The sequence below is a fragment of the Oreochromis niloticus genome, linkage group LG17, assembly GCF_001858045.2.
Source record: "Oreochromis niloticus isolate F11D_XX linkage group LG17, O_niloticus_UMD_NMBU, whole genome shotgun sequence".
In the NCBI taxonomy this organism is placed as follows: Eukaryota; Metazoa; Chordata; class Actinopteri; order Cichliformes; family Cichlidae; genus Oreochromis; species Oreochromis niloticus.
Window position 1 is genome coordinate 24,385,879 of NC_031981.2, and position 26,900 is coordinate 24,412,778.

The following is a 26,900-nucleotide window of genomic DNA, read 5'->3' on the forward strand; positions in this document are numbered from 1 at the left end:
GCTCATTTAAATCTCAAATGAGCACTGCACATGAAAGATGGTGATGGCACAGGTGCAACCCATTGGTTCTGAACTCCACATTCTGACATCTCAACATTAGCATTTTGGCAGCTGCTGTGGTTTTGGAGCCTGAGGTCAACACAAGCTTGTGGGCAGATGGTTATCTGATAACACCAACAAGCTTTTTAAATGGCTTGCATTCATAAACTACTTGTTTATCCTTTCTGCAAGTTTATGTGTGATACTTAATAATAGTAATAATAATAATAAACAGTGACAATGTATATTTAGATATTACTTTTCAATCAGGGAAGTTGAAGCACAGACATAAGTTAGTATTTTGTAGATGAAGTTGCAAGGGAAGTCTGTTTAAGGCTGTTGTGAGTGTAAACATAAGGACTGTGGGCAAGAGAGCTGTCAAGACCTTTACTTTTTTACTTTACGTAATCAAGTCATGATGGCATGCAACTGTCAAACTGGCTCTACAGGTCATAAAACTTACTGAAATGCAATGAGTGGCAGCCATCTGTAGCAATTTCTCAGGTTCTATAAGCCTGATAGAGAGAACATCTTTAATGAGAGTGGCATTTCTTAGTGCAGTAAAACCTTTCAGCTATGGGTGGAATGGAGTAACATTGGCACTTGCAACTCTTTGTCATTATTAACTATTGCTGCCATGTTTAATTTTATTGGTAACTTCATTTGACAGCACTTGAACGACTACATTTCTCAAATAATTCTTAAACCATAGGGATTCCAAAGCTTCTCTGCTGCACATTAAAATATTATTAACGTGGTTCCCAAGGAGACTATTGTTTCTTAATCACAAGTAAGAATGTAGCCACTAATGATCAATGAAGTATTTTCTATCATTAATTTATTTAAATTGGTAAACATGCAAATGCTCTTATGTTTTTCATTGTTCTGCAAAAACAGGCAATGAGCAAACCAGTTATGCTCATAAATTATATTCATACAGTTGTACATTTCAGCCATTATAGCATGATACTTCTGACAGCCCTACATACAGTGGTGAAAAGTACAGTACAAGTTGACGTACTGCACTGTGTTGCTGTGGCGTATTTTCATTTCTCTGTGTGTGTTCTCACAATACTTGTATTTCTGTCAAAGACACCCACACGCATGCGCTCGTGTCGTCTTCCTCTCCACTCACTCTGCCTTTGTCTCTATGGGCCATTGTTTTGTTTTTTCTGCCTTTCAGCCAGTTACTGTTTCAGGTATTTCCTGACTTGCAAAGCTTTCAGTGCAGACACTGGACTTCAATTTAGTGGAATTCCTCTTAGCACAATACTCCCAGTATTTACTCTATACTATACTTGTTTCTTAAACATATTTGCAAAGCACTTGTTTACTGAAGTCTGACTTAGTAAAAGCCATGTGTTGTAACTACAAACTTGATGCTTGTCCATTTACTCATGTGGGTTTGCATGTTAGAATGCATGTAAAAACGTGACTGACATGTGCTGACATGTTAATGTTTCAAACAGCCACCGTCAGCAGTCACAGAGACACACAGAGTCACATTCCAGTTTTTTTCCCATTAGTTTTCACCTTTTGGGTTATTTGTTGTCCTGGAAGAACTTTGGGATTTTTCCACTAGACGGTAAACTGTAAACCTGTAAACCTGGTATCTAAATGAATCTCTCTCCAACTCTACCTCTGAAAGACCTTCTTTCTGGCATCCTCCTCTTATACACTGGAATGTCATCATAATAACAATCCCAGTAATCGGTCTCAGAGGTCATGTTCCATGTTCTAAAAACCATTTTAAAAAATGTAAAAAAAATCATACATCCAGGGATGCACCAATCAGTTTTTTTGCAATTAGGACGCCATACGGATATCCTGGCTGTGAGTGTATATGTGATACTGAGTACTAATGTAGGGACTGGTACAAGGGATGACCAGTAGAATTCCCTTATTGCTGATCTGATACCATGGTTTTTAAAAAAGACAAGTTTTCACGGACTCTTTTGAGGACAGAATGCTTTATGTGCCAAACAGAATAAAGCCAATCTGTAAAGTTACATCAGCACAATATGTGTTGCATTGTCACTGGAAATTGATACAGAAACTGTATAAATGTTTTTATGCCTCATCCTATCGATGCCTCACAAAAGAAGAAGTGGAAGGCCCAACATATCTACAGCAGTTGAATAGAATCTTAACCCATATCTTTAAGTAACAGGAAAAGTTATAGGACTTTAAAGATGCATTTGGCCCTTCAGTCGATCCATCTTCTGTTTGCCGAAATGTCATCAGAAATTATCTCAATCGAAGGGTCAAGAAGGCATTCTTAAGGAAGGAAAATAGAGAAAACTTGGAGGTATTGCCAACGGGAACGGGAGTATGCAAGTATATCAAAATGGTACTTTTTCTTTGATGCTGTATTTGCAATATTTTGAAGAAAAAAAACAAACAGTGAAGGTGTTAGTCGGATTATCTAGCTTTTATAATTGTTAAAACATATATTTTTTAAAATACTTTTTTATTTATATAAAACTGCTTACTACCAAACACTTGCTTCTGTGCAATCAGACTATGGACAGCTTTCTGGTCTGGTACTGCGAAGTTTGTACCATACAGGGGCCCTTCAGTTTATTTTGGCGAGCCACAAAACTATTTTCATGTTGCCTCACTTATAAAACAGACTTTTGCCATAAAAGACTGCAGGAAAAGTTTTTACTCTGACTCAGAATGTCTCATTTTTAGTTGTTTGTTTTGAGTTTACTTGCTGCTGCAGAAACAGACTCAGAAAATATTCAAAGAATTTCAAGAGAGGACATTTCTGAACAGTTGCATTAACAGCTTGGAAGCATCTGCATGAAACTGATTGAATAATCTAGTCCATGATTATCCTGTGACATAAAGTGGAAGAGCAGGTCTATCCTGTGAAACTAGGACTTGCAGTTGAAATCCTGCAACACTCCCCTGCACATACTCATAGTTCACATAACAAGATATTGTTCAGGTAAGAAACTGGAACCTGCCTATACTGCATTGCAGTGACTGTTGTCTACATTCCTTTTGGGTTGTAGTGTTCCCTGATGTTTTGGGTTTTTTTGAGCTAGTAAGTGAATTCCTTTGCACACAATTAAAGATTATTCTGTTCATAATGGTTGTTTTACTTATAGGCTAATCCAGATTCTAGACTTAGGTGTGATTCTTTGGGTTTCATATTCTTGTTAGCATGCAACAAGTGTAAGTGGTGTAATGCACAACACCTACTGCACTGCACCTATTCACATATTTCATTGCAGTGTCATCAGTTTCTACCTAGTCTGACAACAGAAACACATTTGTGCTTTTGTGTGTCACCTTTAATAAACGCACAAACCAAAAACAAAAATGTCCTTCCATCAGCAAACAGAGAAAAGAGTCATTAGTAAAACAAATGGCTTCGTTAAGAAGACGGTTGGATTGGCTGGAGTCATAGACCTTTAAAATATAAAGCTGGAAAGCTGTAACGCGTAACTGAAACCAGCACAGGCTTGGAGACATGGAGCAATCACTGAGATGGATGGATTACTACTGAATACAAAGTACTGATACAGGCTGAATACATAGACTGCAGAGTTGAGTTTTGAGTTGACATAAGTGACCAAATATAGGTGCATTTGGTTTTTAATTGTGATTTAAACATGCATTTGTACTGTATTGCATTAGGATGGCAGTGAGAGGAGGAACTGCCACTATTTTCCTTTTCTCAGGACTGCAGAAACTGTTCATTTTGATTCTTTATAGTAATTCTTATATTGTAGATGGAGTTTTTTTGTTTGTTTTTCTATTTCTGAGAGTTGTCTGGGTGTTGGATGAGGCCTAAACCCCTCCTCTACATATAGGTACTCTAACCTAAAGCCTGTACAAGGAAAAAGAAACTAGTCATGGGAGTTAGTAGTAAACATTAGTTAAATTAGCTCACACTAATAAATTAGGTCTGTTAACCCTACACAGAACAGACCGGTATTAAAAGAAATACATTCTGAATGTATTCTGACAACAAGCATGGGATGACAGAAGACTAAAATAAACGGTGGAGTAATCAGGAAGTGGGAAACGGAAGGGAAACACAGCTGGGACTAATCAGGCAGGACGAGGCAAGGGAAGCAAAACTGAATACATTGACATAAGACACGGGCCTTCAAAGTAAAACAGGAAACACACCGACTTAACTTACAGACACAGACTCAGAGACACAAGCTGACACAATACAGAGGGAACATAAAGACGGGGATGACTAAACAGGAGACGTGGAACCAGGACGGGCACAGAGAAAACATGAGGACAGAGACTGAACGCAGAACAAAGAATGTCAAAACAAAACAAGCACATGGCAGACACAGACATGGAGAACAGTGGAAGCTGGAACCAAAGCATAAGAACTAGAAATTCTCCAGAAACATAACAAGAATTAAACCGACACACAAGATGATATTATTCAAAACATATACCCTTATACCAGTGCTTGGCCTTCTTGAGGCCCCTGTTCAAGTTGGCTCTGGATAGGTCTCATGTATAATACAATGCAAAAACGCTAATTTTAGCTCTGGGTACATTTCAGTCATGTTATCTTGCATCTGGTTTAGAAGTCCAACATTTTCCCTGTAGACAGCCCATGGGTATAACATTTTTAGCCCCAGCTTGTCCAAGCATGCAGTTACCTCTGTTTGTCATTCACTGGCTTGCTAGCTCCTCCCTAATGTCAAACACTTTTTTATCACACATACAGTGATAAGTAAATGAGTTGTGTCACAGACATCAGAACTCTCTTACTGTCACTGGTCCAGAGCCAGCAGGGAGAAAAAGTCAAAATTGCCTACTTTGACCTACTGAATAATCAGGCCCCATCTTATCTTAATGACCTTATAGCGCTGTATCACCCCATTAGAGCACTTTGCTCTTGGACTGCAGGCTTGGTTTTCCTAGAGTATTTATACAGTGGCTTGCAAAAGTATTCGGCCCCCTTGAACTTTCCCACATTTTGTCACATTACAGCCACAAACATGAATCAATATTATTGGAATTCCACGTGAAAGACCAATACAAAGTGGTGTACATGTGAGAGGTGGAACGAAAATCATACATGATTCCAAACATTTTTTACAAATAAATAACTGCAAAGTGGGGTGTGCGTAATTATTCAGCGCCCTGAGTCAATACTGTGTAGAACCACCTTTTGCTCCAATTACAGCTGCCAGTCTTTTAGGGTATGTCTCTGCCAGCTTTGCACATCTAGAGACTGAAATTCTTGCCAATTCCTCTTGCAAAATAGCTCCACAACTGCCCTGTGACGGCCTCAGAGGTTGTCTAAGAGAATATTGGGAGCAACAACACCATGAAGTCCAAAGAACACACCAGACAGGTCAGGGATAAAGTTATTGAGAAATTTAAAGCAGGCTTAGGCTACAAAAAGATTTCCCAAGCCTTGAACATCCCACGGAGCACTGTTCAAGTGATCATTCAGAAATGGAAAGAGTATGGCACAACTGTAAACCTACCAAGACAAGGCCGTCCACCTAAACTCACAGGCCGAACAAGGAGAGCGCTGATCAGAAATGCAGCCAAGAGGCCCATGGTGACTCTGGACGAGCTGCAGAGATCTACAGCTCAGGTGGGGGAATCTGTCCATAGGACAACTATTAGTCGTGCACTGCACAAAGTTGACCTTTATGGAAGAGTGGCAAGAAGAAAGCCATTGTTAACAGAAAACCATAAGAAGTCCCGTTTGCAGTTTGCCACAAGCCATGTGGGGGACACAGCAAACATGTGGAAGAAGGTGCTCTGGTCAGATGAGACCAAAATGGAACTTTTTGGCCAAAATGCAAAACGCTCTGTGTGGCGGAAAACTAACACTGCACATCACTCTGAGCACACCATCCCCACTGTCAAATATGGTGGTGGCAGCATCATGCTCTGGGGGTGCTTCTCTTCAGCAGGGACAGGGAAGCTGGTCAGAGTTGATGGGAAGATGGATGGAGCCAAATACAGGGCAATCTTGGAAGAAAACTTTTGTATTGTAAACCTAAGTATTGACTCAGAGGGCTGAATAATTACGCACACCCCACTTTGCAGTTATTTATTTGTAAAAAATGTTTGGAATCATGTATGATTTTCGTTCCACTTCTCACGTGTACACCACTTTGTATTGGTCTTTCACGTGGAATTCCAATAAAATTGATTCATGTTTGTGGCTGTAATGTGACAAAATGTGGGAAAGTTCAAGGGGGCCGAATACTCTTGCAAGCCACTGTAAGTAGAATGGGAGACAGGCCCCTCTTCTGTGGAACCAGCTCCCAGTTTGGATTTAGGAGACAGACACTATCTCTATGTTTAAGATTAGGCTTAAAACTTTCCTTTTTGCTAAAGCATATAGTTAGGGCTGGACCAGGTGACCCTGAATCCTCCCTTAGTTATGCTGGAATAGAAGTAGGCTGCTGGGGGATTCCCATGATGCATTGAGTATTTCTTCTTCTGCCACCTTTCTCACTCACTATGTGTTAACAGACCTCTCTGCATTCAACCGTTAGTTATTATAAATCATCTGGCTCTGTACTACAAAGCAAGTACAACATACACGCCCATGGTATGTTGTCATTGTCAGGATTCACTTACCCTAACATTGTCCACAAAAAGCCTGTTATCCGCTTGTTAAGGTAAACCCAGGTTTTCCCCTACATGTTCAAATAAAAGGGATTGTGTTAGCAGAATCTAACCAATCTAAAAGGGGCATTTCTCGGATCACATGACTCTTCTTTAAGGCAAAATGTTTCCTCTGAGTGCCACCTACTCCAAACAGAGACTTTATCAGATGATAATAAAATAGTGAATAAAAAGCAGATCTGTAGGTAGATTGTGGTAAATTAATTAAATGGTTGAACAAGTATTCTTGGTATGTGTTCTTGTTCTAGTAGCTACAATTCCAGCAGTGTAAAAGACTTAACAGTAGACTGAAATGAAGTAGAACAATTTTCTAATCATTTCACACTAAGCAATGTGATAAGTTTCATTCAGTAGACTGCATTTCATTCAGTAAGGGACAGCTTAACAATAATACAGACTCTATAATGGACTTAAAACATGACATTCAGTAAGCTGAAAGAATCTCTCTCTCTCTGTCAGTCTGTTTCCCTGTCCTGCTAATCAGTCTTTCTCAAAGTCCTTGTATCTCTGAGTCTTATGCTATCTGTTATGCAAAGCATCGTTAGCATCATGTAGCACACCATATGGCTGAATTGTTTCTCTGTAAGAGCGACACACACATATCTGTTCCCAGGATAACGTTGGGAGAAATCTATAAAAAGGCCCAACAGGGTTGCTGTGACAAGCACTCGCATAGATGTTCACTGTGAATGCTATTGCTTCCTTGCAAGTAAATAGACACATTAGAACTCGCTCCTCTGTGTGTCTCACTTCATAAGGGAATTTTTCTGACAGCTAGCAACACACTGTGTCAATAGTTTTGTTTTTTATTATGGAGCAATAAGTTACTTGCTTGAAAGGAAGCCCTGCTAAGCTACATGCTAACATTAGCAAACTTGCTTAATGAGCGGCATCCATAAACTGTACAGGTGTAACACATGGACACATGTCTGAATCAGAATCAGAATTTTCTTAAACAAAAAGAGAAATCATAACAAAAAGATACATCCTGTCTTGGAAAGGATGTATCATACAGCAAGCCATGGTTGTTATCATTTATTTGTTTATTTTTTTAAATCAGTGATTTATAAAAAGGTGCTAAAGGCACCTTTCTGTGTTTGCATTATCATTTAACCTGAAAAAGAGAATACATTAACCAAATAGTGGCTACAGACATTTTGCATAAACAGCAGCAGAGATTTGAGTTGAAGGTTGGCGTCACAGACACTTGGCTCAGTCTCAACAAAGACGATATGAGATAACCTTGTGAAGAGATTCCACTGAGATTACAAAAATAACTTTTTATGGTTAAATGTATTCTAACAGAAAGCTTAGAGAGCTGGCAGCCAGAATAAGTGTGCCTGTAAGTGTGTATATATAAGTTAGTAGGGGCATTTCCTTGTTTGTAGCTGCAGTGCAGAGGATCCCCGCCTCACACACACCTGCATCAATAAGGTGAAACCAGCTACTGAGTGATTCACAGCTTATGTTTTAATGGATCCTCATCAGTACTTAGTGACACAATAATCCATTAAAACACCATTCACCTTTATTTTATTCACTACATACATGAACTTCTCTGAGGTCTTTTCCATCTTCAACATTTTGTCCAATATATCATATATCCCTCGTATGCGCGTCCAACTCATCTCACCTTTTCCTCTATGTTCTCTTGAAGCAGGACAGTCAGCAGTTTACATCATTACTTCGTTGTCTGTCTTTGCCGTGATGGAAAGTGTCTGGCCATGTAAACAGTTTTACAGAAAGGAATTTTACTCAACTCTAGATTAAGGCTATTTAAATGTTTCATAGTTGTCGTCTTCATCTTTCGGCTGCTCCTTTTAGGCATTGCCACAATGGATGATTTTCCTCAATCTCACCATATTGCTAGCATCCTGTTCTGTCACACCAACTGTTTTCCATGTCCTCCTCCACTACATCCTCCTTATCAGTACCCAGTGACACAATAGTCAATTAAAACACACTCCATTATCCTTTATTTTATTCACAACATACATGAACTTCCTCTCTTTTTCCAGCGTATCCACTATCCTTTGTCTGCACATGTTCAAACTTTGTCCCCAAACTGCACAAGCTGTCCTTCTGATGTAATCATTTCTAATCCTGTCCATCCAGGTCACTCCCAATGAAAATCTGAACAGCTCAATTGCTACTGTATCCAAACAAACTGTACATAGCAGGTCTCACTACCATCTTGTAAACATTCCCGTTCATTCTCGATGTATTCTTCTGTCACAAATGACCGTGATATTCATTTCCACCACTCCTCCCTTGCTTGTACTCTTTTCTGCACGTCTCTTGTGGACTGTCTGTTGCTTTGGATGGTTGACCCCATGTTTACCTTACACTTGTCTTCCTGTTATTCACACATATATTGTGCTCCATACTCTCATTTCAAATCACAGTGTGGACTGCAAATCGTCCATATAGACCTGCCCATCACCACTGCAAGCAAGAATGGGCTCAGAGCCTGATACTTGACGTAATCCCAACCCACCTGTCACTCCTAGTGAACATTGGGTGGAATTTTGTCCCACTCTTCCTTCAAGCCTTCCTTGGAACTCACTAGCCTTCACCTTTGCCACCTTTCTCTTCCCCTTTCTCCTAGCTTCTGAGTACTTCTGACTGTGACTATGACTGACTACTACTACGCCGCTTTTTCTTTTCTCTTTTCCTTCCTCAATCCACAATTAGGTCTTGTTGTCCCCTTAAAGGTTTTTAACCCTCAGTTTGGATGATGCCACAGTTTTAGCTGATTATAAAATTGTGAGTCAATATCAAGTAGATAATTTGACAAGGGTTGAATGGAAATGTTCCATAAACCATTATGAAATTACAGCCATTAGTTTATATGCTGAAGCCTGTACCATTAAGTAGCCATTAAGGCTACTATACTATATTATCTTCCATTATGATTCCACTAAGAGTCTGTGAAAAATGCATAAATTAATAGCTACATTAGTAAATGCTTTTGCCTTGGACAGTGCTACACAAACACATACTTCACTTCCCAACTCTGTTCCGTGAGTGCTCTGTTCTTCAGTGCATTAATACAGTGTAATAGAGCTCCAGTTCCATACTAGTCTGAAGGCAGAATGCAGGCATAACGGCAGAGGCATTAACCCCAACATTAGCATACCTATACTGGGAGACACAATAAACAGCAGCCAAATATTCGTCCCTGTTCGTCCACTAAGTGAATGATGTATCACTGGGAATTGGGGATACTGAACATTTGGGGGAGCATAAATACACATTTAACGCATCTCCACCCCTCCTCATCTCTCTGGTGGTATGATTTGGTTTGCAAAGGCAAGCAACAGTGGAAAGAATTGGTGAGCTCAATTTTATTTCCTCCCCCCCCCCCCCTTAGGAATCAGGATCCCTTCACACACACTGTTGGTTCTGTTGGTTTTTGGTTTTTGCCCTTCTCCCCCGTCCCTCTTCTCAGCTGTTTTTCTTTCCCTCTTTCTTTCTCCCCTTTCTTTCCACCAGTCAAGTCTGTCCCGTATTCAGCAAGTCAAAATAAAATAAACAATAAAAGGTGAATCAAATGGACCATTACGGCAAGGCTGGGATGGTCCATTTGGTAAAGTAAATCCGTTGGGCATCTTTCTTCGCCTTTAGACAATAATTCTGATGGCAAAAGAACCAAACGGGACAGGTTTAAAAAAAAAAAAAAAAAAAAAAAAAAAAAAAAAGGATCCCTTCACACAAGGCGTCTGACCTGATTTAATAAGAATGGAGAGAAATCTGAGAGGTTTTCTTTTCTCTCTGTGTTGGCAACAGTACGGCTGACAACAGGAAGGACTAAGAAAAGCAGAAAGAGAAGGGGGTTCTGGTTGATGATTATTGGTGACAGGTTTTGGAGTCTGATGTGCCAATTGTAATCTGGATAGAGATGACTCATATAGTCTCGAGAGCTACTAACAACAACCTCAGTCACCTAATTATACGGGTCACATCAGGTACAGCGAGATACCATCTGGTATGGATTAAGACTGGAATACTATGTTAGAGGACAGTGAAAGACACTGAAAATAAGCAGAAAGAAGAGCCGTTTTTCTTCAATATTTCCAAAAAGGCATCCGGAAAAGTTTGAATCAGATATGGCCATTTCAACTCGCACTTCATGGGTTTGTTTTGTTAGTCAAGCATGGCCCATTTTACACAATGTTTTCTGAAATGGTTGAACTGTTTCACCAGTTAAGATGTTTTTAATTTGGCTTGTAGTAGTGAAGCAGGGATAAATGTGTCTGCAGTTTATCGATCAAGTGTCATTAGCGTTAGAATTCAACCTTTTCCTTGACTTTTTGTAAGCCATCATCATTCTTCTTACTTATTTTAACATTTTTTTCAAGACCAGTGGACACTAAAGTGGGTCTTGAAAAATGGAAAATTCATGATAATTTAGCTAAACATTCTAACCTCATATTCACAGCTATTGCAGAGAGTTATTCATTATTTATAGGTTCTCTACCAGTAATGTAGTTTTACATTTACTTCTAATGCTGTTAATTTTTTTCCTGCTCCAGAAAGGCAAGTCATGATTTTAAATCTTTTTAGTCTAATAAAATAAAGTCAAAACATTAGCCTGTTTTCTGTATGTACGTTAACCGTAAAACTATGTGTTTATGAACACACACACATATATATATATCTTTTTATATATAGATATAAAAAGACATATATTCTATTTCAGTAGAGTCAATTCATTACTATGTTTAAGAAACCAGCTTGAGATGACCTAAGCTTTATAGCATTGCACAATATCCTGTTGGAAGCAGCCTTCAGAAGATAAGTACACTGAGGACATGCGAAATAACTGCATTACTTTTTCTTTTCTTTTTTTCTTTTTTTTAACAAGCAGTTTCCTTCAGATGCTATATTGATTTATCTGGACTTTCACACAAAAAGAAAAAATAGTTTATAAAATGCAGGAGAGGGAAAGGCGATCTTTAACTTTAAAGATCTTTAAAACACCGGGTTATGGGTCCATATGGGTTTTACAGTATTTTGTTTCACACTGACAAATTGTGGCTCTCTTATCTCATTTCCTTTGGTCTTCACGCTGCTGTAGACTAATTTTTGTATTTTTGGTATTGCAAAATAACTCTGTCCCATTCACACTAAATCCAGCTCTACAGCTTTCCCCTTGGTCTAAACTTCCTGGTTGGCATTTCAGTCTCTTTGTTAGTCTGTCTGTAATCTGACCACCATCCATTCACAGCTTCAGTGTTCAGTTTTCACCACCCATCCCCAACAATAATATGTGCTTTTCTACACTTCAAAAGCATTGTATTAAAAACGCGGCCTTTCTTCTGTATTGTTGCAGGCCAGGCCGAGGCTGTGCTGGAAGAGTTCAGCCCGTACTACAGGAAACAGTTCTCTGTGGCTCAGTTCTCTCAGGTAGAAGATGATGTGGAACAGCACAAACAGAAGATCACACAGCTGCTCAAACAGAGGGTATGTCTTTTAAAATGTACCGGAGAAATGTAACAGCTAAGATCCATGATACAAGTGCTTCGTACAAACCCTATCTTAGCAACTTTTCACCCAATCTGAATCAATAATAAGCACACAGGGGTTTTCCCTGTGTGTTCACATGAAAGGGGTGGTGCTTGCAGCATCTGGCCAATCACAAACACAAATACCGGGAAGTGTAGGCGGCTGGGAACAGAGCAGCTGATTTTACAAAAGAAGATAACCCTATACTGCAGGGGAAAAATGAAGATGTTAAACACACAATAGAGACTGAAGTAACACTGCAATGTGTGTGAGAGGTAAAAGCACTCTTTCTATAGAGCACTAAACGTGTGTGCTTTAAGCACTTCTGTCAATAAGACTGGAAAAGAGGATTGTCAAGGTAAATCTATATTTCAACACCTACTAATGTACAGAGAATGCAATAAACAACACAATACCTAACCTCTAAACAATTTAATAATTGACGAATAGCTGCATTTTGGAAAAGTTATACTAAAATAAGGAAGATATAAAAAAGAGCATTCACTGTGAAAGATTGAACTGATCACATCCTGCATTTTAAAATTGACCTGACAGCTGGCTACAACAAAGTCAGAAGCACATTTTAATGAATTATTTTAAAAGTAGAAACAGTTAAAGTTCATCATGCAGTCCATAATAGCCTGGAAGCTCAACTCTGATATGTTCTGATATGAGTTTATAATCAACTCAAAGACGAACAAGTACAAATTTTCATGCACATGTGTTCGTGTTCACCAGGCGGCTCCAGAGGAGGGTGAAGTGCTATATGAGGAAAGTGTCTTTTACTTTGATGACACCAGGAAGTGGCGGGAGAGGTATGTGGTGGTGAGAGCCAACTACTGCCTGGAGTGTCACGAAAGACTTGAGGTGAGTCTGTGAAAGTGATGTCGGCAAATCAAAGGCATCTACATAAGGGGCCCCTCTTATTCATTCTGTGTCTTCTTTCTTCAGACCTTTGTTAAAGGAGTTCCTCCATTCCACAAGCTCCTGCCTACAGGGGGCAAGGTTCTGACGGCAGAAGAGGCGTACATGGCCGTTGTGGATAAATGCTTTCCTGATGAAAGCTGTGAGTAAAACGTCCCATGCCAAAATGAAATTGGGATTTTCACTAGAGATGATCTGTTCTAAAGATCATCCAGTATTTTTTATTTTTTTTATTTTACCAGTAGTACAATGGTCCAAAACATGAACGAGAATTCTTGCACATAGATTAGGCTGAACTCGTGCGATCGTATGGATAGCTTGCTTTTATTGTCTCTTTTTTAAGCATTTATGTCCATTTGCCTGTCCTTCATCTGCCATGCTAAGTGTGATAGGTTGCGACGTCCATCGTGTTTTTATTTTCAACAGTTTATCTTCTCCCTTAAAGCCAAAAAGCCTAGCCTTGTCCGTTTTTGCAGGACCCATACACTACCCCGTCCCCCCCCCCCCCCGTCCTCTAAATGCATATGTTCAAATTTTAAAAATTGTAAACTGAATTAGAGGTTTGTTTTCATGCAAATTTCTTCAGGAGGGTTTACTTAGATTAACATATGGTTTACGAGTTATTAGATTCACTTACACTATTATGACATCGCCTTATGGTACTGGGTTCTTAATAAAGCTTTGCAAGTTTCCTCTATCACACAACAAAGCAATCATCAGACTTGATCCTGTAAGTAATTTTAGAAGATATTGAATTTCAGTAGAGAACATTTTCAATTTAATATTGTCTAAACTATATGTAGGCATTGCACGATAGTTTATATGTGCTATAAAGGGGACTATGGTCGTGTCTGTCTCCTGTCTCCAAATCTCTTCTTCTAGATTAACTCCCAATAACTGGCAGTTCAAAATAACCCTTACCTTAAACTGCCATTAGTATTAGCTACTCTCTCTTTAAAGCCACCTGGTTAGGAGAATTTTTATTAAAAATCTTTGACAAATTTGGAAAAACCAAATGGAGAATATTAAATAGTACCCTTTCTTCCACTGTTAATATTAATGTTAATATTATAGCAATTAGTTGGTATATTTAAAAAGCCAGCTGAATGATGAACATTTATATTATGCTTTATATTTTAGTAAGAATAATATGTAACTGTGTGATGGGTTAATTTTCCACCTTGCTCTACTCACAGCCAATGCTTTTATCTCCCTTTCGCTGTCATTTCTGTAATAAAACCATAGTTTTTGCTTGTGATGACATCATAGGTTTTACCTTAGACCTTTCTTTAACTGGAAAAAGTCAGTTGCTTTTGGTTTAATAGTAGAACAGCCTCTAACATCTTACTACGTATGAAAAGCTCAAATTTTCAAACTGCTAACAGTTAGAGACGGGGGAAAAAGGTTTCATAAACCATCAAGCCTCTTAAGAAGCACAGGTAAAGAGGAAATCATTAGAATTTAAATGTCCAAACGAAAATGGTTATTTTATAAATTATTCTTTTTATAATAATAATCAACAATAATCGTAGCGTATATATGATCGTATGTACCGTAGCTCCTCAGGCCAATCTGAACTACTTGTACCCACAATGTCTCACACACAGTGATTATAAAATCTATATGCTTTTCAAAAAGGATTCATTATAAATCCCAATATTTTTTATTTTCCTATATATTATATTCATTTCATTGTCCCCCTGTGGATGTGATGTTCTCTGTTTGCATGTGTTTCATTTGTATTTTTCAATGGATGTTGCCTGTACACTACTTCACCATCAACAACATATTTCTGGAGTCACGCTTTTCTGTCTGGTAATCCATTGGATGAATCTGGGTTTGGAGGGTGCCCAACTTTGTGGAAGGGGAGATGGCCGTTTCCTGTTCCAATATAACTATTTTCCAGTGTACAAAACAAGGTCCATAAAGAACTTTAACACTTGTGGGGTGAATCGAAACGGAGACCTAGAGCTTCTTGTCTAACATCAGTGTCTGATCTCACAAATGTGCCGCTAGAAGAATCATCAAAAATTAAATAAACACCCTCCTAAACTTTGTGGAAGGCGCTTCCCAGAAGAGTTGAAGCTGTTATAGCTGCAAAGGGTGTGTCGACATCACATTAAACCCTCTGGATTAACAATGGTCTGTTTCTCATATTCATATGTATGAGAAGGCAAACAGGCAAATGCTTTTGGCAATATTGTCTGTAGACATATAGGGAATGATAGGAAGATTCTAAATATCACGGGTGGCTGTAGCTCAGGTGGCAGAGCAGGTCAGCCACTAATCAGAAGGTCGGTGGTTCGATCCCAGGCTGCATCCTGGCTGCATGCCAAATATCCTTGGGCAAGATACTAACCCCATGTTTGCCTACTGGTGGTGGTCAGAGGGCCCGGTGGCGCCTGTGTTCGGCAGCCTCGCCTCTGTCATTGCGCCCCAGGGCAGCTGTGGCTACAATGTAGCTTGCTATCGCCAGTGTGTGAATGTGTGTGTGAATGGGTGAATGACTGAATGTAGTGTAAAGCGCTTTGGGGTCCTTAGGGACTGAGTAAAGCGCTATACAAATGCAGGCCATTTACCATTACTTTGAAGAAGAGATCAAAGGTTCAGTGTTTAAGGCGGTCAAACCTTCATAAAATGTTTGTCTTTAAAATTATGCTTAAAATGATACTGCCTTTGTTTGCAATGGCAACATCTAAGATATGATAAATATCATATTAAAGATTGCTTTCTAATATCGTTCACATTTGATCTCACTTTTACATTTCATATCTGCCTTTCTTTCAACTTGAAAATGCATGGTATTTGTTAAGGAAAGTATTGTCAAGAGAAATAGAAACAGCTGCTTAGTTAGAAATATACTGCAGTATCATACTGTTTACAGTAATAAGCCCAAGTTATTCATCTCCAAGTCAATACCTATTATCCATGACCTTCTCCTACATCATGTTTCTATAATCAAAGTAATCTTGTCTAGCCTGCCACCATTATCTAATTTTTAGTGCACTACAGAGTTAAAGAATAAATGGTTCTGGCCATTTGACAGCTGCTCACTAGCAGCACATGTAGACTTTCATCTACTGTTTTCTGCTTCAGGTGCAAAAGAGGACTTTGCTCCACCTATGTCTGGGATGCCGGGACAGTTTCCAGTCTACCTGCGTCTGCCCTACAGAACGGACTCCTATTTCTGCTTCAAGCAACAGGCCACACAGGCTACCTTCATTTCCATCCTATCAGACTGCATCAGACACCAGAACCAAGGTAAGATGCTACAGAAAAGGATGTCTTTACCTCCTCAGGCACACAGTTCCTCCTCTTACTAACAGTGTAAGTAGTTAATGTTCATAACACTGAACAACCCTTTATGAAGACTTTCAGAGATCAGTAAAGTTCCTGTTTCAACAAGACTGAAGTGTTAATTAGTTATTTTAAATGTTAACTTGGCCAGTACACATGTTAACATTATCCATTAAACTAGCAGTTCCCTGATAGTCACATGAGCCATCTGTTAACATTAACCCAGTAGCTTGTGGACTGCAGTCAGAGAAAAGATGAATAATAATGGCAGGCTGAATGGTCACTTCGCTCGGCCCCACAACCTCGTCTCACGGTTGCTTGTATTTACACCTGCCGTTAAGCTGCAGGAAGCCGCTGCATTCACACCTATGGGTAATTTAGAGTTTCCAATTAACCTATCCCCACTAACTGCATGTCTTTGGACTGTGGAAGGAAGCCGGAGTACCCGGAGATGACCCACGCAAGATCATTAAAATGGTGGTAAAAACCAACATGATCATACACTCGTGTCTTCTACCCAGCTGTGGCAGCCATGGCGCAATGCGCCGGATTACAAAAAATGAAAGGTCCATGACTGGCCGTTGTGCCACAAAGACTGTGTCGCGTGACGATTTTGACGTCTGAGCATCAAGATGAAAGATAAATATCTGCTGTGTGGGATCAGTGAAGTACTGTTAAAATCAGCTGATGAATAAATGATAAAGATAACACAAGACTGGGTGTCTCAAAACTCTCTGCACGTTTGACTTTTTTCTCTTCCCTCTGTCAGACTTCCTGAAGAAAAAGACTTGTGAAGTTCAGGCCTTCCTTAAAGCTATTCAGCTCTACAGACAGGACAAAGGCAAATACGAAGCCTGGGACATGCTGATAGGAAGTGATGCAAGGGTATGTCTCTTTTCTTTATTTTCTTAGCAACAGTTATAGTAATACTGAGGGTGAATATTTACTTAAGTATAAATTGTGAAATGGGTACATAATTAATACATGTAAATACATTTACAAAATGAAAATTAAATGGATAAAGGATAGTAGAGGAAAGCTAGGATAGCTAGGTTGACTTATTAGCTGTGTAACGCACCCCTGGGCATGTACATGTGTATAGTGACAACAAAAGGCATCCTGTCTATTCTACCTTATAGATGTAGTTCAAACGGGCTTCTTAAAAAACACACACATTGGCTAATGTTAGGAATCTCATTGACCACATGCAAAATTCCTCTGAAGAATCAATAGTTTTAAGCCTTGAAACTTAAAAGGGCTTTGATTCAGTTTTTTTGGGAATACTGTTTTGGCTTTGATGTCTGTATAATCAGAGGTGTGAAATCATTCGATCAGTCTCCTATTACTCTAATTAAAATAAATGGCAATTTGTCTCACCATATAAAGCTTGAAAGAGGCTGCCGGCAATGATGACTCCTTATCCCCGTACTTTTCCCATTAAATATTAAGCCACTAGCACAGGCTATTAGAGAAGAAAGAGATATAATAATTGGGGGCAGAGAACATAAACTATGCCTTTACCCACATGACATTTTGGTAACAGTCTCCAATCCTAATGCGAGTCTTCCTCTTAGCATTATAGAAGGAATTTGTCCTCTGCTTTAACAACAAACTAAACATGCATAAAACACAAACACTTACTGGAGCCACTGGAGTATATTCAAGAACAGTGTAAATTTAAATGTTGTCAAACAGCATTTTACACATGAAGACATCGGGCTATCAGGCCTTGATACAGGTTATATATACTTTATCATCATCAAATTAAAGTACCAATTGGGTAAATGATGACCAAAGGAAAATAAATAAATATATTAAGCTAATTAAAATGTCCACACTCCCATGCATTAGTATCCCTCAGATTGTAATGGAGGCTTTGCTCTTTATTTACCCGTTGCCACGGAGCAACGTGTGGTATTGGAGCTCAATTCATGATGCTTCCTTTCTCTACTCATGTATGTGTTGAACTCTGTTTGAATATACTCAGAGTTGATTGAAGTAACTAGCTAATATTCTCAGAGTTAATCAACTCAGAGTTAATTTCTAAACTCAGGGTTTGTTGGACATTTTTCCCGGCATAGATTTGAGAAACATTCCAGAGAACACTCTTTATGTATATATATTGATATATAAATGGTATGTTTTTGTTATGAAATAGAAGAGATGAGCAGACAATATGTTTTTTTTTTTCTTTTAGTTTTTTAAAAAATATTGAAAAATATTGAAATCCTGTCTTACTAGTAAAACCTGGGGGTTTATAAAAGTTTATTCTGGCCTCGTTTTGGATGATGATGAGACAAACCTGAGATATTTTCTATGTCTGTTAACTCTAGGTGATGGCCAACATGGTGATGGAGCAGCTGCTGCCGTCTCTGGAGAAAGACATGCTGCCTGGCCTCAAAGCCAAAAAGACTGAGAAGAAGAGAGTTTGGTTTGCTGTGAGTCATTTATGTTTGCAACTGATGCAGTTTCTAAGAAATATATGATTTCATTTCCCAGCTGTTGAAAGGAAAAATGAAAGTAAGTCTGTTTTTCAGGGTTATATCTGAAAAAGTCGTGCACTAATACATTATTCATGAAGTCTCCAGGCTCTTTTCTGCACTCTTGGAAATCATTTTGAAAGCAGCAAACATTTTTCCTTTTTAAGAAAGAGCTGAAATTCATTTAAAAAAGAAAAAACAAGAAAAAAAAACCCCCATTTTTTTTCATAAATTTGCTACCTTCTCTCAGATGGTGGAGGCAGTATATATCCTGGTCCAGGAGCACATGTTTGAGGGACTATCAGCACTGAAGGAGGAATGTCGGGTGTCTGTTCGGCAGCAAGAGGTGCTGATTCACTCCGACATGGACCAGATCCTCAACTCAAGAAGGCAGCTCGAGGAAAAAATCCGAGGTATTCTCATCTATCTGATAGCCTTGTTACTTAGAACATTCAGAAACAGAATGATGTGTTGCATTCCTCTCCATGTAATGATCTAATGAGTGCAGCTTTGTATAGGGAATACAGAGTGACGGAATTGGGCTGTTTTCTCAAATGTTTTTCTTTTTTTTCTCCAGCCAAAGTGTCAGAGCCGGCTGAGAAACTGTGTTCCGAATCTGTCCAGCCATACCTAGGCTCAGTCCTGGAGGAGCTGATGGAGCCAATCAGCGCTGGGTTCCAGGAAGGACGGCAACTAAGTGAAAACATGATGGACCAAGTGTATCAGGACATCAAGCAGGGATGTAATAACGAACAGCTGAAACGGGTTGGTTGGAATTTCATTTGTTTGTTTTTTTCAGATATTAGGATCAAACCTGTTACACTCCAGAGGAAAATTACTTTTGGTTGGGCTGATTCATCTCATTTTAAACCTTCAGCTTTATAACATTCACAGGCAAGTGGTAACTAAGGTTAGGAGTAGAGTTTTGCTTTAATACAGGGAATTTTTTCAGAAACTAGATGTTTCCTCAAGCCCAAATTTACTTCTACATAAGTTGTTGGTGACCTATTAGATATTAAGCTGGATACACGCTGGACAGGTCACCAGTCTGTTGCATGGCTGACACAAAGTGACCATTTGCACTCACTTTCATACCTTGTGAGTGCAAACAGACAAACCTTGTCTATTAATCTCATTAATTTCTACTCTGTCTTCTTCTCTCTTCGTTTCTCAGTCTCTCGACGCCATGGCAAAACCGAACCTGCTGAACTGCTATGAGAAGATCGGCTCCCTGCAGGTTAAACTGCAGCACTTGCAGGCGAGGTTTGGATTCTCTGACACCACAGGAGTGATGCACAGTGCTCAGATCGATTTGCAGCAGGTACAGCTTCATGCTCTCATTCACATGGCGATTTATTTGAATTCCCTTTCCTCCTTCAGAGAGGGTATTTCTACTGAGATGGACTGAGTGTAAGGATTTCATAACTCGTTTGTGAATCAACATTTTACGATGGACTGGTGATAGTTTATTTACTTAGTGTAGTTTATGATTGCTGCTGGTTTGTGATATGAGCTTCACTTTTCTTATTAGAAAAAAACAGTGTTGATTTTGTCAAATCAACTGGATAATTAGCTAAATGTGAGTTCCCTCCTGTTGAGTGGCAGTAAACAAAGTAGAAACAAAAAACAGAAATGTTGTTTCTTAAATTTCTTTAACTTTGCTGCTTACCCTTGATTAAATCAGAATGATGGCAGGAAACTAGCTCCAGAAAATTTGGATTAAGTTTTTATAGTGTACAATGATAGCAAAAAGAAAATCATAACATATTGTGAGTGTTAAGTCCAATTTAATTCTCTGCTTCTTCATTTTAGCTGATTGAGAATGCAGCCTTTACCTTCGAGCAGCTGCTCTACAAAGCCATCCAGGACAACCCAGGCAACGCCAGCTCTGCCACTGAGAAGGTCAAACACAGAGTGCTCAAGGTCAGTTTGTCATCTAAAACAAAAATTCCCAAGTTTCCAGTTAAGACATGAGAAAATTGTCATCATGTACAGGTCAAGTTCACATCTGCCCCCTAGAATGGAATTTTCACTTGTATACAGAGATGTCGTCAGAACTGTAGGCGTAATGCTCGTAAGAGATAACAATCAGAATAGGTCCTTTTTATCTAAAACTAATAAACTCGCCTCCAGATGCACTGACTGGTTCATCATCTTCTTGCAGCAATACGACTACGACAGCAGCACGGTGAGGAAGAGAATCTTCCAGGAAGCTCTGGTTTCCATCACTCTGCCCTTCATCAAGAAGAGCCTGGTGGCTACCTGCAAACCTGTGAGCGCTCTCTGTCTTTCACACGTGTACACACACACATGCACGCACACACACACACACACCAACCATGTACCAACCACTGTAGGAGGATTGAACTATATTCTCTGGCAGTTCAGATCACCAACTGAAAGCATAATGTCTTTCTATGGACATTAAATTCCAGCATGTCTGTTCCTACCATAACTCTACAATTAATAGTAGTTGCTTTATCAACCCTAGCTTATTTTAACCCTAACCATACCCCTAACCCCGGGGACATCTAATTGACATAATGCTTACCCTAACCCTAACAATCAAAAATTAATGGCTAACTCTAATCCTTAGGCTAAACCTAACCATAACTAAAACCACATTTTGAGTCTCAAAAATGCCTTCAAACCCATGGGGACGGGAATTTTGTCCCCATAAGGGCTGTTGGTCCATACAAGTATAGTAAACTTCCAATTTTGGAGGTGGTCAGTTTGTGATATTACTCATTACTCTGACCTAAATTTACTGCTCTTATATTGAGGTTTGTGTCCCATTGGCAGGTGGGACATACATTGGCTTAACAGTTAGCATATGAGTGAGCAGCATTAGCAATTTATAGCGAATACCCTGTATAGTTTATGTGTCTTTCAAATAAAATTTTCAAGGTAATATATCACGTTCTCTTGTATTTTGATTAAGTGAAAATTTAAGATTGGGTGGGCCCCTATGGGATTTTATATTTGTGTACACTATATACTTTATATATTGGAATAACACACACATCCCTCAACAAAGCTTGACACTTCTGTCTTTGTCCCTCTATACAGGAGCTTCAGGGTCTTGAACAGACCATCTATAGTGACCATTCAAGCTTCATTCACGTTGACAATGTTTATGAAAACATCCTTCTGCAAATTCTGGACAAGGAAGTCACCAAAGGTACAAAAAGACTAATAATGGCAACTTAGCAACACACAGCCTTTCCCCAGACACAGGTGAAGAGTTACCTCTAATCTATCCTCCTGTTTGTTCTGTCATTCTGCAGTGGTGAAGGAGGCAGCCAACCTAAAGAAGTACAACTTGTTCACAGACAAGCGAGACCTGGCCAGTCAGTCTAGCCTCTCTTCCTTGCCAGCATCTACTCCTGGCAGCCCAGCCATGACACTGGCTTCCCTCAATAAAACTTCTTTAGAGCCCCAGCCTTTATCTCCACTTGCTTCTAATGATGTCTTCGCCAGCTCCCAGAAGCAAGAACAGCAGGAGGAAGGGAAAGACCAGCTTCAGAGTGAGGCCTTAAAGGACATGATAGTGGGCGAGACACCTCTGGGGAGGGTTGAAACAGAGGTTGGTACTAGTTCCTCTGGCAGTCAGGAATCTGAACTACCAGCACTTAAAGCAGAAGATGTCATCCAAACTGCTGCGGAAGAAGCAGGCAGCAATAGTAACCTCAACAGCCCTGATTTAATAGAGAACGTGCCAGAGAGCTGCGCAAATGATACAGCAGCAGCAGTTCCAGCGATTGTGATGCATGAAGATGTGATTTCTGTCAAAACAGAAGAAACTAAGACAGCTGCTGAGCCTGAAACGAACAGCGCAGATGCTCCACAAGAAGCAGAACCTCCCACTGCTGTAGAAAGTATAACAACAACAGAAGCACCAAAACAGGCAGAATCTCTCAATGCTGCTAACCTTTCAGCAGAAGGAACTGAATCCTTGCCTGCCAATACTGAAGCAAAGACACAGTGTGAGAGCGCAGAAATCATGGTCGAGGCTCCACCTAGTGGTGAAGCACTAGGAGGAATAGGCCTCAGTGAGAACGTAGGGGATGCAGAACCAGTTGCTTTCTCAGAGACGAGCTCTCTGGCTGTGTCAGTGGGAAGCGAGTCTCATCCCTCAGATGTCGAGTCCACAGATGACGTGTCAACAACCTCAGACATTTTAGAGGTTGAAGCTAACATCAGGAAGTCACCAGTGGGTTCAGGAGATGCTACTGAGGACATAACAGCAAGTGACAAGGTGCCAATGCCAGTCCAGACAGAGGTGAAGAGTGGCACTGTCATTGAAACTGGAGCCATTACAGAGGTGGAAGCAGAGGAGGTGGAGAACATGACAGCATCTCCGTCTAGTGAACCCGTTCAAGAGGAGACACCTTCCAGTCCTGCCCAAGCACGGCCTCTGGGCTGCGTCAAGGAGATCCGTGACCTGGTGGTGGAGGTGATTGAGGTGGAGGAACCTGTGCAGCATTACCCCAGCGGGATCTCCAAGGAAGATTAAATATTCCAGTAATTGTCACTTCTATATAGAACGGCTTCCACTTCTGATACCAGTCTGTATTGCATTAGATTTAAAGGCAAAGCAGCAACATGTGACAGATGGGAAGCATCCTCAACTTCTTTCTATAAATATGCATGATAGCATGGTAAATTATTTATATGAATACATTAGTCTTGATTTCAGCTGCAAAGTGGCTAAACCAAAATGTCTTTTCCACTCAGTGACTTGGACAGGGCTTTTTTTTAACGCTACAACTCTTAAATTATTTAAAAAAAAAAGAATTTACAACAATTTTATAACTGAAGAAATTTCTGTAAATTAATCTCATATGAAAGAAGGATACGTTTGGGATGCTGGGTTTTTCTCTTCGAGAGTTTGGTGTTCACATGAGCGTTATGTTTGATAAGGTTATAAGGGCCATAAATAACACATTTTCTCATTTCTGCTCTTCTTTCCAAGAAGAAAATGGATGAAGTGTTTGGGTGCAACTGATTGAATTCAAACATACATTTGCAGAATACAGGTTCAGTGCTAATGGTGTTACTTTCTGTTTTTATTAAACCTTTGGGTAGCAGCTTGTCATTTATACCAAAGATAAACACCTCATGTAGCATGTTTTTTGGAAGTAATGTGACTGCAGGGAAGATTTTCCTGCTGTCTACTGAAAGTGTGACTTGGCCAGATGTTGTTTCTGAGGGACGATGCTCCACTTAGAAAAGTTGTATTTAAGGTGTCCGCAAGTATGTGAGGGTCCCCTTAGATCAGAGTGATGTAACTGGCTCCTCAAAATATGAGCACTGGGGGTGGGTGGATCGTTCCACATGTCGATAGTATCGATACCAATGCTTGTATTGGCAGCAGGTCAATACTAGCACGATAGGATCAGTACTGTTGTGTTCAGTATGTAGCCACTCATTTGTTTTAATTTTGTTTTTGGGGGGGGGAAATGAAAAATATGCACTATGAAAAATGTCTGAACCTTTTTGTGTTGATTGTCACATCTATTTTATTTATATCCTGTAGCACATTTAAACAATAGAAGTTGACTCAAAGTACTTTACGTACGTTCAAGGTCTCAAGAAAAAAACAAAACAAGGTTTCAAAATACATAAAAAACTGAAAGGTGTGTTTTGTTGTGTTAACTAATTATTGTGGGAAGCAAAAATCACACTGATCTCCCCGACATAAGCTTAAAATACTGGCCCTGTATTTATTTGGTATTTTCAAGTTTCAGGCTGTTTGGAAATCACTATAACAGATAATTTAACATACACGTACAATAATTACAATATTTCTCCTTATTGTGATTTTTTTTTTTTTTTAACATCCATCTAAATACTACTACTATGGATCAGCCTAAAGTGCCTCTGTAGTACATCCACGTTGCCTTAGATTTCACCAGATATACAACTGGATGCAGTTGCTATAGAGACTGGTCTGTATATCCATCTATTCATTCATTTACTTCCTCTTATCAGGGGATATGGGGAGGAGTGTGTGTGTGTGTGTGTGTGTGTGTGTGTGTGTGTGTGTGTGTGCGCGCGCGTGTGTTCCTAACAGTGCCTGTTTATAGCATATTGACTGCAAACTGTCCGTAAACCGGCTGAATATTTCTCAGTAGAAGAAGCCTGTAAATACATATAATAAACAAACTTGCCCTGAAAACTTTTTGTGTGAAACCTTTGTGTTTTGGAAACAATTCATAAATACTTTTATCAGCCAGTAAATCAAATGCAGCAGGATGATTTAATCATTTATTATCCACAGCATTTTTAACCAACCACAGGAACAATTTGACTACAATATTATTTTCTTATTTGATATATTGTCATATTTCAGCAGTACTCCAGGTGCATCAAGGACAAGCAAATTAAGAAAACAACAATATATTATTTTTCAAATGTTCATATATAAAACAGATTGTTCACAATAAAACTATAAAAGGCAGTTAACAACAGCATAACATTAATATAAGTAAGATATGTTCCAGTGCTCAGGTGAGAGATCAAGTTTGTGCCAAGGGAAATTTAATTAATTGTGGAGTATTATAGGTTTGTAGTAGACGTGTTTATCGGGATGGAAGCTCTCGAACTGATTGATCTCCTGGGATTTGAGCTGAAGGAACAAAATGGTCCAACTCACTGAAGGACAAAAGGAGATGGGGGAAAAAGAGTTACTTTCTACCTGTATCAAAGAGTGTATTACCTGACTAAGAGCTATGTTGAAGAAACAAGTGCAAATGTATATATATGTGCTGTGTTTTATAAACCTCATTGTATACAAAAACTGTGACTTCATCTCTCTTTTCCTATGCAAACGTCCAATGGACTTTTTACGTTGCTTGTCATAGCAGGGCAGGCACAAAGTTTGAAAACATTCAGGTAAGCTTGCGTCTGTGGTGAATCAATCGAATCAGAGCAGCGGACAGAAGAGAGGGAAATCTGCAGAGCCGGTGCTTTCACAGACTAATATTAGTCACAGCTGCCTCACAGCCAGTGTGTCAATGCAGTGACGTCCAGAAGTCTGAGGCTGCATCAAATATGTGTCATGTTTTAATGTGAACCTGGAAATAATGAAAATATTTGAAAGCTTGGGAAAAACCCCACACAAACAATGAGGTCTGACATGTAGAATGAAGAAGAAATAGTTTAGATTCAACTCTATTTTTAGGTCAGTAATCAAAAGGGAGGAGATTACTGGCACAAAGATTAGCGTTCCCAGAGTCATATCTTGTTCAGGTTAAGCAGCACTGTGAGAGTGAAAAATGGGAGAGAAACACGTGATGATTTTTTAGTCTCGACTTTTTTTTTTTAAGCATCTGTAGACTGCATTTATTTAACAAAATAAACAAATAAAAAAGGCTTGCAGTCTGGTTTTGCTGTCTTCCTGCTTCCTTCCTGTTAAAAGTGAATTATTCAGATTAATCAGGATTTCAGATTGTTGTAACTTACTCTCTAATATTTAGAGTATTTATCTTAGAACATGAAATGCTTTTAAATTAAATGAAATACAGCTACTGCAGTTTTCTCCCACAAGGAGTGTAAACACAACTGGATAGAGAGTGAGAGTCAGACTGTGAACTGCATCTTATCGATCAGCATCAGCGCTGATGCTCTCCTGTCAGAAAGGAAGTTCAGGGCCATAACTGAATGACAGTTAAATACTGTTAAATGTCACACCACTAGATGGCGCTATGACATCAAACATCTCATGAAGAAGCCCATCCATCAGCCCTACCCGTCCACTCACTCAGTCATGGTACTGGACATTAAAAAAGCCTCATAAAAAGTGAATGTAATATTCGTCTACAATGACGCATACATTGGACATCACAGTGACTCTATGAATTACACTCTGCTAATAGCTAGAGGGGTAAACATCAGAGTGGCCAAGCCATAAAAACCAAAGATATGTCAAAAAAAACAAAAGCCCCACCATGATGAGAGTGAGGACTGACGGCCAAGCCTAGAGGACCTGGCTGCCCTCCTCAATAG

General features: G+C 39.4%; 1 protein-coding gene across 1 annotated transcript in view; it reads left to right on the forward strand.

Annotated features, from left to right (window-relative positions):
* The window catches only part of niban1a (niban apoptosis regulator 1a), a 30,613-nt gene extending 5,542 nt beyond the window's left edge, over positions 1-25,071 (forward strand). The window contains exons 2-14 of the mRNA XM_003448845.5: positions 12,017-12,147; positions 12,928-13,056; positions 13,141-13,255; positions 16,210-16,374; positions 17,180-17,295; positions 18,744-18,848; positions 19,141-19,303; positions 19,468-19,655; positions 20,065-20,211; positions 20,703-20,813; positions 21,055-21,162; positions 21,960-22,071; positions 22,178-25,071. Of these exons, the coding sequence (XP_003448893.1) occupies positions 12,017-12,147; positions 12,928-13,056; positions 13,141-13,255; positions 16,210-16,374; positions 17,180-17,295; positions 18,744-18,848; positions 19,141-19,303; positions 19,468-19,655; positions 20,065-20,211; positions 20,703-20,813; positions 21,055-21,162; positions 21,960-22,071; positions 22,178-23,406 (2,819 nt within the window). The 3' untranslated portion in view covers positions 23,407-25,071. The remainder of the gene's footprint in view (positions 1-12,016; positions 12,148-12,927; positions 13,057-13,140; positions 13,256-16,209; positions 16,375-17,179; positions 17,296-18,743; positions 18,849-19,140; positions 19,304-19,467; positions 19,656-20,064; positions 20,212-20,702; positions 20,814-21,054; positions 21,163-21,959; positions 22,072-22,177) is intronic.
* The last annotated feature ends 1,829 nt before the right edge of the window (positions 25,072-26,900 follow it).